Source organism: Schistocerca piceifrons, chromosome 8 (genome assembly GCF_021461385.2).
Source record: "Schistocerca piceifrons isolate TAMUIC-IGC-003096 chromosome 8, iqSchPice1.1, whole genome shotgun sequence".
NCBI lineage: Eukaryota > Metazoa > Arthropoda > Insecta > Orthoptera > Acrididae > Schistocerca > Schistocerca piceifrons.
The window spans coordinates 133493827-133506133 of record NC_060145.1 but is presented as its reverse complement, the minus strand read 5'-3'; the positions used below and the strand labels follow the sequence as shown (position 1 = coordinate 133506133).

Below are 12307 nucleotides of genomic sequence, written 5' to 3'. Positions count from 1 at the left end.
TGGTGGCCCATCCATATAGCCATTGCTGTGGTGCCTGTGGAGAGATTGGAATTTGTGGCACCAGGGTGGATGACTCGCAGATGAAGTGGCTCAAACTTGCATCTGCTGGGAGCTGCACAGCCCCAGTAGTCTCTTCCGAAGGAAAGGATTACCGTAATGTGGAGGGTATGACGCCACAATTTTTCTTTCCTCAGTTACTCCATTGGAGGAATGTGGGGCTAAGTGACAAGGGGTGAAATACTGCCCACAATACAGTTTGCTCTAGGACCAACAGGGATTCCTTTTTGGCCACAAAGCTATTACTCTTTGTTGAACATCTTGAGGACAAGTGTGGCAAAGTAACAAGAATGTCGAAAATGAAAAATTGTTTCGTTCTGACTAGAATGATGTGCCCTTCTCATATTAATAATTAACAACCACGCAAAACAATAGTTTTCAAAATCGAACTAGAAGAGAGAGCCACTAGATAACACAGTGTATTCACAATGTTATCTTCCGTGAGCCCAGTTCCAAAATCATAGATCTGTTGAAAAGCCACTAAGTAGGGGGATTTATGGCAAGGTGTGTTGATTACCCTTTGTATTCACCTTTTTCGCATCTGGGAAACATGTTCTTCATTTTCTGTTGCTTTTGAGCAACGTAGCAAGACATGTTATGGTAGACTATATCACAGCATTTTGTATAGTAATTGAAGTAACAGGTTTTAATATGACTGGGGGGAGGGGGGGGGGGGGAAGTTGGCAAGTATTTTGACTCAAGAAAGGAAGCAGAAATTTGAAAGTTTTCCTTCTTTTCTTCTTGATGTAATTGTCTTGGGTATATTAATATTTCTAAATGGTCCTTCATATAAAGCATCAAATTATATAATTCCAAAAGCTAGTAAAATAAAGAATGAAAAAGGTATTGGTGCATGACCAGATTTCTACTGTGGGCATCCATTGCAAGATGATATGCTAAATGTTGCTCTGGAATATTACCTTAGCGAGGGCAAAAATTACAGCAGACAAAGTCTTAATCACACTGATGTTATCTTTGTTAAAGAAAACGGTGAAAAAGTTAAAGTGAAAAGATATGACAAGATCAGTAAGAGAAGCATATCTCTTAATGAAAAGGAGAACCCAAATTTAAAAATTGGTCCCTTAGAATTTTATTCTGTATTTTTTTGAAACTTATTTGTTTCACAATTAGTAGTGTCGCAGGGAAGAATTTCACAATAAGTAGTGTCACAGGGAAGAACTGCACAGAGGTGGACCTGATGATTTGTCTGTGTGTCAAGAGCTGCAAGATACATGTTGGTTGCAAGAGTGTGCAGTGTATCCTTGTGCTGTTGAAGCATTACACATTCAGGATACTGACAATTATGTAATCTATTCATTGTGCTAAGGAGGAGAGCTGGTGAAGAAGACAGTGGAACTAGGGAAGTTTGTTACAGAGGTTAGGCATTGGATCATGAAAGGAGTAGCTCATCATTATTTTTGCAGAATTGGGATACAGACCATAGCAGGAGTAAAATCTACCACATCCCACATACTAACACAGTTCTTCATTTCGACTTTGCCAAGAACTGGTATTTCTCTTTGCAGAATGAAGTTCATAGTGACCACTGGCATTCATCACAAGTGTTGATATTGACATGTGTTGCTCACTTCCTTGGAACATAACACTATTTTTCTATTATCATTGATGACGTCAATCATGACAGTGCACATGCATGCTATGAGCATGATAATTAATGACATAGCATGTAGAGGCCATACATTTCATAACCATGTGTATGTGACAGATGGTGCAGCATGTCATTTTACAAACTACTTTTATCTTTATGGGCTTGGAAAATACTGTACAGAATTAAGAAAAAAATGTGTATTGTCAGCAACAGCTCATGGAAAAAGTGTGTGGTGGTTTGGAGATCCCTGTAAACATCTTGCGACAGAATTTAATCTCCAACATGAAACTGTTGTGCTGTAGGAGATGATATTATATTTGTACTGACCATTTCAAAATTACTACGAAACATTTAAAAAAGAGAAAAGTTTGGTCTGCTCTGAAGCCAGTGGCGGGAATTCTGTCTAGTCACTGCTGGGTTACATTCCAGAGTGGCATATACATTGCAACAACAGTTCTCCACGAAATGCATCCTGTTTCTTTGTGTGAAATGCAGAGATCTTTGTTCTGAGCAACTTCATTTCTTGTGTGTATTACAATCAGTGGCGGGTGGGACAGATAATTTTGCTGCATGAGCTGCAAGATGTAACCATTATGATACCTTATGGTCCAGCAAATTCTTTGAAATGGCCATCATTAGCAGGTCAGTGTGCAGCTCCCATTTCCCAAGTACTGTCTTCTGGATCATCCTTGTCCATGTGCGAATCCAACTCGGCTACCGTATTTACTCGAATTTAAACCGCACTCGAATCTTAAGCCCCACCTGAAAAATGAGACTCGAAATTAAGGGAAAAAAAATTTCCCGAATCTAAGCCGCACCTGAAATTTGAGACTCGAAACTCAAGGGGAGAGAAGTTTTAGGCCACACCTCCAAAGTGAAACAAAGTTGGTCCATTGTAATATGACACACAATTTAGGTCGAATGAATGACAATACAGCTACAGTAGTTTGGTTCGAGCCGTAAGCTTAGCAGTTAAGCTTTACCAGGTAACCATTGCTATGCCTCAGGCACTCCGTCCGTATTTATACGGGTACCCTTCGTTTTTCACGTGTTTCATCTGGTTTGAATTGATTGCTTATTTTTCTTTGATCTGATAAGTGCTGTTCTCTTTGTTATAGGTGTTTACGTCACTCCGAGCTGAAAATGCATTATTGTACTGTGTCATGCATTGTTTGTCGCATTCTGATAATGAATGTTTACGACCTGTCGCCGCTCGCGGGATGGTTTGCTTTTGTGTGTGCTACTGCCGCTTACAATAAAAAAAAGAAAGAAGAGAGGAATTGTCTCAGTAGCGAAACAATGGCAAGAGACTGCTATTTGTTGTTATTTACACTGCTGCTTTCTTTGTTAATGATCAACAAGAACCAAGTAATAAACTGCGTATGATAGAATATGTTCTGAACGAGAGTTTAGCGAAAATTTTTCTCCATTTGAAAATCTTTGCAGACGCCTCTTTAGTACATTACTTTCTGCACAGAAATTAGTCATCTTAGAAGATTCAAAAATCTAGTCAATTGCCATGCTTCATTTCTGACTGTATCCCTATTAGGCATAAGAATAATACGAATATAAACATGATATGATATGTGTATACTTCCGCGTTTGCTGTTGTCTCACTCTAGTTTCGTAGTTTATTAGCCAGACAGGATTTAAATGAGTAGCAGCAAACACGAAAGAATACATGGCAAAATGTTTATATTCGTATTATTCTTATGGTGAAGACAATACTGCATGTGATTCACAAAAGTTCCCATTAGCAACCATCTCTTCTCACAGGTAGGAAAAAATTCAGAACGTAGAATTGGCCATACTGACAAACATCGCAAACAGTCTTGCCAGTCGGACTTTCGTAGTACATTGAAAAGCTGCTATATTCGAAGATGAACAATACGGAATTTGTATTTACTTCGTTGGATAATGTATGAAAATGCAGTGGTCGAAATTTGGGGCGGAGAAAAAAAGCTTGCCTTCCGCCTTTTTTTTTTTTCGCTGACGCAGAGGTTTTGGCGCCAGTATTTATCTTTGTGCCTGCAAAGCATGCCTGTGTAGCGCTACATATATTCGACGGCAGAAGTTAGTTGTGGCGGCACCTACCAACATATTTCAGAACTTCCGCTTACTTTGCACTCGATTCTAAGCCGCAGGCGGTTTTTTGGATTACAAAAATTGGAAAAAAAGTGCGGCTTAGATTCGAGTAAATATACACTCCTGGAAATGGAAAAAAGAACACATTGACACCGGTGTGTCAGACCCACCATACTTGCTCCGGACACTGCGAGAGGGCTGTACAAGCAATGATCACACGCACGGCACAGCGGACACACCAGGAACCGCGGTGTTGGCCGTCGAATGGCGCTAGCTGCGCAGCATTTGTGCACCGCCGCCGTCAGTGTCAGCCAGTTTGCCGTGGCATACGGAGCTCCATCGCAGTCTTTAACACTGGTAGCATGCCGCGACGGCGTGGACGTGAACCGTATGTGCAGTTGACGGACTTCGAGCGAGGGCGTATAGTGGGCATGCGGGAGGCCGGGTGGACGTACCGCCGAATTGCTCAACACGTGGGGCGTGAGGTCTCCACAGTACATCGATGTTGTCGCCAGTGGTCGGCAGAAGGTGCACGTGCCCGTCGACCTGGGACCGGACCGCAGCGACGCACGGATGCACGCCAAGACCGTAAGATCCTACGCAGTGCCGTAGGGGACCGCACTGCCACTTCCCAGCAAATTAGGGACACTGTTGCTCCTGGGGTATCGGCGAGGACCATTCGCAACCGTCTCCATGAAGCTGGGCTACGGTCCCGCACACCGTTAGGCCGTCTTCCGCTCACGCCCCAACATCGTGCAGCCCGCCTCCAGTGGTGTCGCGACAGGCGTGAATGGAGGGACGAATGGAGACGTGTCGTCTTCAGTGATGAGAGTCGCTTCTGCCTTGGTGCCAATGATGGTCGTATGCGTGTTTGGCGCCGTGCAGGTGAGCGCCACAATCAGGACTGCATACGACCGAGGCACACAGGGCCAACACCCGGCATCATGGTGTGGGGAGCGATCTCCTACACTGGCCGTACACCACTGGTGATCGTCGAGGGGACACTGAATAGTGCACGGTACATCCAAACCGTCATCGAACCCATCGTTCTACCATTCCTAGACCGGCAAGGGAACTTGCTGTTTCAACAGGACAATGCACGTCCGCACGTATCCCGTGCCACCCAACGTGCTCTAGAAGGTGTAAGTCAACTACCCTGGCCAGCAAGATCTCCGGATCTGTCCCCCATTGAGCATGTTTGGGACTGGATGAAGCGTCGTCTCACGCGGTCTGCACGTCCAGCACGAACGCTGGTCCAACTGAGGCGCCAGGTGGAAATGGCATGGCAAGCCGTTCCACAGGACTACATCCAGCATCTCTACGATCGTCTCCATGGGAGAATAGCAGCCTGCATTGCTGCGAAAGGTGGATATATACTGTACTAGTGCCGACATTGTGCATGCTCTGTTGCCTGTGTCTATGTGCCTGTGGTTCTGTCAGTGTGATCATGTGATGTATCTGACCCCAGGAATGTGTCAATAAAGTTTCCCCTTCCTGGGACAATGAATTCACGGTGTTCTTATTTCAATTTCCAGGAGTGTAGTATACATGTTCAACGAGGAGCAGATGGAAAAAAAAAGAATTCATTTCAACAGTGCAGTGTTGTTAGAGCGTAAGCAGTTTTAATTCATGGAATATCATAAAGGAGTAAAATCATGACAGAAGACAATACAAATTTGTGAATAATAGCAGAAACAGAAAATATATATACAAAGCTGTTTTATATATCTAATTTTTTTTAATAAAATTCGTGAACAAAATGAACAGTTGTTTTTCCACCCACTTATGAGACTGTAAATAATTCTTTTGACTAAGATATACCAATTTTGCATGACATTCACTCAACATCAGCAATCAGTTTAAATTTTTAAGTGTCCAGGACTTTTTTTACCTTGAGAGTAGTTATTTCTGACGTAAAAATTTCTCAAATCCATAAGTACTATCACCAACTAACATACCATGCAATTTTTAGAATATTCAGGATGGGGGTTTTAGAGAAAATAATTTATTAAAGAATCGAAAAAATTTCGTATTTATCCATGTAAACGTAAAAATGTTTTAACAGTCTAAGAATTTCAAGCATTAATGTCATGGCTGACAGTTAGCAGTCCTTCCACTTTATCATTCTTCAAGACAGTTAACATTCTGTGACTATTCATATTTTCAAAACTTGATTTTGAAGTTAACGAAGTTAAATTTTCATAGTTGAATTTTCCAAATTAAAAATGAGAAAAAACTCTGAAGTGTGCTTGTGTTAATCATGTCAGACAGTATTGTGAACAAGGTTTTTATTGAAAATGAGTTCAAATCTCAGTTGCTTGCAGCTTTTTATTACAATTTTTTTATTTTCCCTTTTGTTATAATATATCCACAAATACTCTTATGTAGAGAGGTCTATAATGTTTAACAAATCACCAGACAATCAAAATATTTCAGTTTTTGAGAGGTGTCTTGAGAAACTTTTAACGTACATTTTATTCAGAAAACTTTGAAATAATGTGTGACATTCACTTGTGACCTATATGCTTTGAGATGAACGCACCATGCGTACTAATCATTTGTCACATAGAAAAAGTGACTGATGGTGTATATGCTTTACACCAATCAATCAATTGGGAGGGAGATAATACTTGATTATGTTGTGCTTCCACAATGATTAATGTGAATGTTAGAAAGCCACTTTGACTTTTTTTATTTGATGTGTGTTTATTAAGCCACTGGTTTCATTCTGTAGGGAGTTCCTCAGATGACAAATTAGCACAAATGTGGTAGTGTCACAAATTCAAATGCTAAATTTCGCGATAAAATGTTAAACAGCACATGCTGAAATACAACAGATATAATGTTTCACTTTGATGGCTCTGCTTGGTACTTCTTGTATTCCAGTATGTGCCTTCCAACATTTTATTGGGTAATTAAGCATTGTTAATTATGACACCTACACTTTTCTGCCACTTTATCTCTGCCGAACACACATACTTAATGACTTGTACATCCACACAGCAACCTGGTTCTTTTTCCCTTGCCAGTGCTTTGCTAATTCTGCGTCAACAATCCATCTCTATTGAAGTGAATTACTGTCAACAGAAATGATTGTTCTTGTTTTATTATATATACTCATATTTGTATAGAACAATAGTGTGTGCGCGCGCCCACACACACACACACACACACACACACACACACACACACACACACACACACACACACACACAGTTGTTCCACAGATACGAATTGAGCAACAGTAAATTAAAAGTTAATGGAAAATGCGTAATAATGTTTACATTATCTATGTCAATTGTTATCTGCCATAGTTTAGTGCAATTTTTAAATGATATACTGAAGAGTGCTTCATTGGTACTCATTAATTTCATTTTAACAGTAGTTTTATGAACCAGCTTGCAAAACAAGTGCAGTTGAGATAACAGTTAGCAATACAAATAGCAGTAAAATAAAATGTATCTCCATATGTTCTCTTTCGAATGCCATCATGAAATTGGGCACATACATTACGTGGTAGTGTATGATTAACATACTTTTTTTTTTCCAAAACAAACAAAATACCTGATCATGAAATTTTCAAAATTTGCAGGTGCTTTGGTTTGGGAAAAATTAGCATTTTACTGAAATTGGTCAAACAGCACATATTTATAAAGCCTGTAATAAACAGAATAAAGTGGTACAAATTTGACATCTGTATGTCAAATAATTTCGTCATGTGGCCATTTTAAAATCCCACACTTCGGAAACTTTAGAAATGAACAATTCAAAAATGAAATGTCCAGAAAACCTTCATAATTTTGGATTTCCTTATTTTGATAGGCAGAATAAACTGGCAAAAAATTACAAAATGCTATATCATCAAGGTTTCTATTTATTTTTTATTGGTGGATTTCACATGGAATGACTTAGGAAGTGTAATTTAAGACTTCAGATTCTCATGTTGTCTTGGGTTTTCAGTCACGTTAAGTGGTTAAAACACCACGAGCTTTCAACTGGGCGTCCCTTGGTCATTGTCAAGTGTAATGACAGCTTCTAGGCTCCTGGTATGCCCCTATGTACTCCAGCTTTCCAGCTGTGATGTCACTGCTGCTGGTGGAATTACCATATGTGGCCATACATTGGCTCCACATTCAGTTTGCCTGCTTCAGCCTCATAATTCCTGGATCTCATGCCACCCTGAGCTGATGAGTGTTAGCAGTGATTTTTATTTAAAAATCCTGTAACTACACAGCACCAGAAGCCGTTAGTGCAAACTGTGACACAGCTTTTGTCAGATTTGATCTGTATAGCATTACTAACTAAAACTATTTGGGGTAGTGTAGGCGATAAAGCTTCCCATACTCCTTCCATTATTGTACAGTGAACACTTGTTTCTCGGACAAAAGATTGGTCATACTCGCAAGTTATCTTGTAGGACTCAGGTGTTCCAAGCTTTGTCATATCTCTAACTGGTTTAAGTAATTGCCACGTTTTTTACGAAGGCTCGAAAATGGACTTGATTTTGTGTCTCTTCAGCACGTGACTGTCTTATGACACGGAGCCGCAGAACAGCTAGAAAACAAGGTTGGTTTTTTTTTGCTGCCCTTGTGCATACTTCTGTGGCAGATGATAATAGCTGAAGCACTGTGTAAAAACAGTGGTACATCGTTACAGAACATAACAGATGCAGGTAACCTGCCCTTATGACCTGAGCCATCTACGCAAGGTCTTCAGGCAATAGTTCAGCACATACCAAACAAATGAAGTGATCTCGAAGAAGAATCACAATTTTTGTCATTGTATGGCTCCCTATTGGCCAAGATAAGTAGTCTGGTAAAAAGCCACCAAATCAAGTTGATTCTTAAGCCTCCAACTAAAATCCAGTAATTGCTGAAATCAGTTATGGCTGTGGCACGTCTTGGAACATAGGATGTCTAAAAGACACCATCCGGGGTGGCTCTTACGTCGGACAAACTCTGCACACTTAGAACAGTGCAAGAAGGTAACATTCGTTTTAACAGTGGGCTATAGAAAAGGTCATGGATCAATTTTGAGATGACCTCTGTTGTAGCTCATGCTAACAGCTTCTGGAACTATGTAATCAAAGAAGCCATTGAAATATCATCAGATGCCACCCTAAATAGAGATAGCAGCCTGTAGCTCAGCATGACATGGGATCAGGCAATCATCAGGTTGAAAGATTAGTCAACATGTGTCTGTATACACAGTGAAGCTGCAAGCACCAGTGATGTCACAGCCAGCAGATAGAGTATAACGTAAGGGCATACCAGCAGCCCCTCTGCATTCATTCTGCTTGATAATAACCAAAGTGTGCTCAGTCAAAAGTTTGTGGATTTTTAACCACCTGACATAGCTGGAAAACCAAGAAATTTTTATTAACGAAATTCAGTTCATCTGTGGAAGATGTCACAAAACACTCATTTGACTAAATCTTATGCTTTGGTAATCACTCAAAGACCCTTACCTGTTTGAATCAATAGAAGAGATAGGGGAAAATCCAGCAAAATGTGGCACATTTCGGTCACAGGATCATTTAATAGGTATGAGAGCATTAGAGGCTCTCGAAAAACTCTGTGGCAGATGCTACAAGAAATCTATGTATTACAGGGAGGTTTGGTGTTGAAATTATGAGTACAGAACTATACAGAGTGGTACAGCTTTGTTTGAAAAAGCTACGAGACCCCTCCCTCAACCCCCACCCTGCCATCTAAACCCGTATCTGCCACTTCCCTTTCCCTTTATACTGCCTTACCTTCCAGCCCACTCTGACTCTTCCCCTCCTACATGGTCATCCCTTCTCCAATGCCCTCTACCTTTCTTTCTTCGCTCACTCTTCCTTTCTTCGCTCACTCTTCCTTCCTCCTCCACTCTGTCTTCCCCTCCCTCATAGATCCCTTCCCCCAATCTCTCCTGTATCCCCATTCCCTGCTCCTTGCCCCCTCCCTACTTTCTCTTTCCTTCCTAACTTGGTGGTTGTCTCATAATCACCAATAGTTAAATTTCATTCAGTTGAAATGTGTGCTCTTTATGATTCATATGAATCACATTACAAATGTCGTCCATTTTTTTTTTCTTTCAGTCTGGATTGAGTTGCTCAAGAAATGGGCACAATTGTGGGAAGCGCTGGGGAAAGAGAAGAAAAATGACCTCCACACATGTTGGACAACTACGCCGAAATGCAGCTGTGACTCGTAGAAGGCCTTCTGCTTCTCTGATGGTCACATCAAGTAGGTCAGTGTGGCCACAGAATTCATCATCAGACTCTCATAAAGCAACTGTTGGTTCTGTCAGAGAACCAGGGAGAATTCTGCGTTCTGTAACGGCAGCTGTTATTGCGGAATCGCTTCCAATTGCCAAAAAGTTGCGATCTTCTTCTTGTCAAGCACAGCCAAAATGTCACTATGGGTGTGGCTTGACATGGAGAAAGGTCTGTGACCACTGTTTTACAAAACGAAGTAATGTGCATAGCAGGAATGTACCTAGTGTATGTAGATACCATTTTAAGTGACATAGGAGGTGGGTTAGTGTATGTAAAACCAGTAGTCCAAAGTACATAAAAGGAACATGGACATTTTGGTGAAACACGAAAGTGAAGGTAGCAGAGAAAAATACCTTGTAGTCAGCCCACAATAAACATTTAAGGGTGTCTCCAAATGACATGAATTTCCTAAAACAAAAATAATACTGCATTTGTGCATCAGTTATCTATATTTACAATTAAATTTATGTGCCTACATGTTGCCAGATATTACTCTTCAACTCTTGAACATTTATGTATGAGAGATTTTGAATCGGTGAATAATGGAGCATATTTGATGACCTTTCTCACCTTTGTTCTTGGTACGTATTTCCATAACTGTACAAATATTGCTATATACCAGTTGATATTAAGAAATATATGTGTATAAAACATCTGATATTTTTAGATTTTTGTGAATTTTCATTGCACTGATAGTACCAGATATTGAACTATTTTGATTAAAAAATTGTACCAGCATACATAGTCTCAGTTTAGTGTGTGTGTGTGTGTGTGTGTGTGTGTGTGTGTGTGTGTGTGTGTGTGTGTGTGTGTGTGTGTGGGCACGCGCACGCGCAGGCAGGGTGGGTGCATACACGCAGTTTGAGCCATAAGTGGTTCGGCATGTTGTAGTACTGATCATTTCACTTTTTCCTCAAGCCTTTCACCAGATAATAAGCTGTACTATACTGAAATGAGACAGTTTTAACTAGACAAATCAACAGTTGCTTCGTGTAATGAGATATAAATTGGCTGCAACTGTTCACTGAAAGACATACACAAGGTGGTACAAATAGTTACTGAAGTATGTAATTATAATTTTAATTTATACTGATGAATTATATTCTTTATATTTATGACCAATGAATTATATTCTGTATATTTATGACCAATGCCTTAGGAAGTTTTGTGTGTATGGTATTATGTACGTGTATATATAAATAAAACATAATGTATTTTTGCTGTTTGTAGAACAACTTACCAGTATGTCTAGCTACCAAAAATGATACAGTTTTTATTACTACTTTCTTTCAGAATTGTGATATTTGTCAGTGATTTTAGCTTGTAAATATGTAGAAATATAGGTTGGTGAATGTTTTAAATTCTGCAGTGATTTTTTGTAAATCAGAGTATACATACTAGATAGACCAAATTTAATTTAATCTGAATAATGTACTGGTGGTTTTTATAGTTTCTGAAAATACTTGCAGACAAATTATTTACCAGTGAACTGTGAGAAATAGACTGATTGTGTAATGAAGTAATTCAGCAATTACTGTTAAGGTAAATTTTCTGATGTGACTGTCCTGCCAGTTCTGTATATTTTGGCTTCATGATATTTATGATTTTCAAATAGGCTGTGAACACTTACGTCAAGTATTTATATGATATCATACTTCATTCGTTTGTTCGTTTCTGCTGAAACAGCAGCAGTTACATTGAAGCTGAGCCAAATGGTTAAGTAACATGCATGTTCCATTAAAAAATCTATTCGAATTTTGTTCTTTGCAAATGCACAGAAAATTGCAATTACTCGTATTTTAAAAAGTGACTGTATGTTTCAGAGAGAACCTTATGTTAGACATGAAATGTCTTCTTTTCTCGTAAAAGATTATTGTGCATTATAAAATCTACAGTATAGTGTGCACTGGTGCTGTTCTCCAGATACTGTGTTAACTATTGCATTTTCCTGTGGGTGCGAGAATTTAATAATATTTGAAAACTGCCAATTTTCTCCTTGAAAAAATACTGTAAATAAATGTAATGTGTACATTTAAAAATGAAAAAAATGGAAAAAAATATGGACTGAACTACTTAAATCAGTTATTTGCCCGTACAGTTACTATACAACTTCCTAGATTTTTCAGTAATGCTAACACACAAAAGCAGAATTTACCTGTTAATTCCAAGCAGTATTGGTTAATTAGTTTGTGTTTGGGAGATGCACATTATACATTCAGTACATTTTCAAGAATGCCACATCAGTTCTATGTGGAAGCTTAATACAGACAGACTGAATACTTTATTTAAAATGG

At 39.4% G+C, this 12307-nt stretch overlaps 1 protein-coding gene across 1 annotated transcript in view; it reads left to right on the top strand.

Moving 5' to 3' along the window:
• Positions 1 to 12084, top strand: part of LOC124711626 — a 96813-nt gene extending 84729 nt beyond the window's left edge. The window contains exon 8 of the mRNA XM_047241798.1: positions 9834 to 12084. Within this exon, the coding sequence (XP_047097754.1) occupies positions 9834 to 10262 (429 nt within the window). The 3' untranslated portion in view covers positions 10263 to 12084. The remainder of the gene's footprint in view (positions 1 to 9833) is intronic.
• The last annotated feature ends 223 nt before the right edge of the window (positions 12085 to 12307 follow it).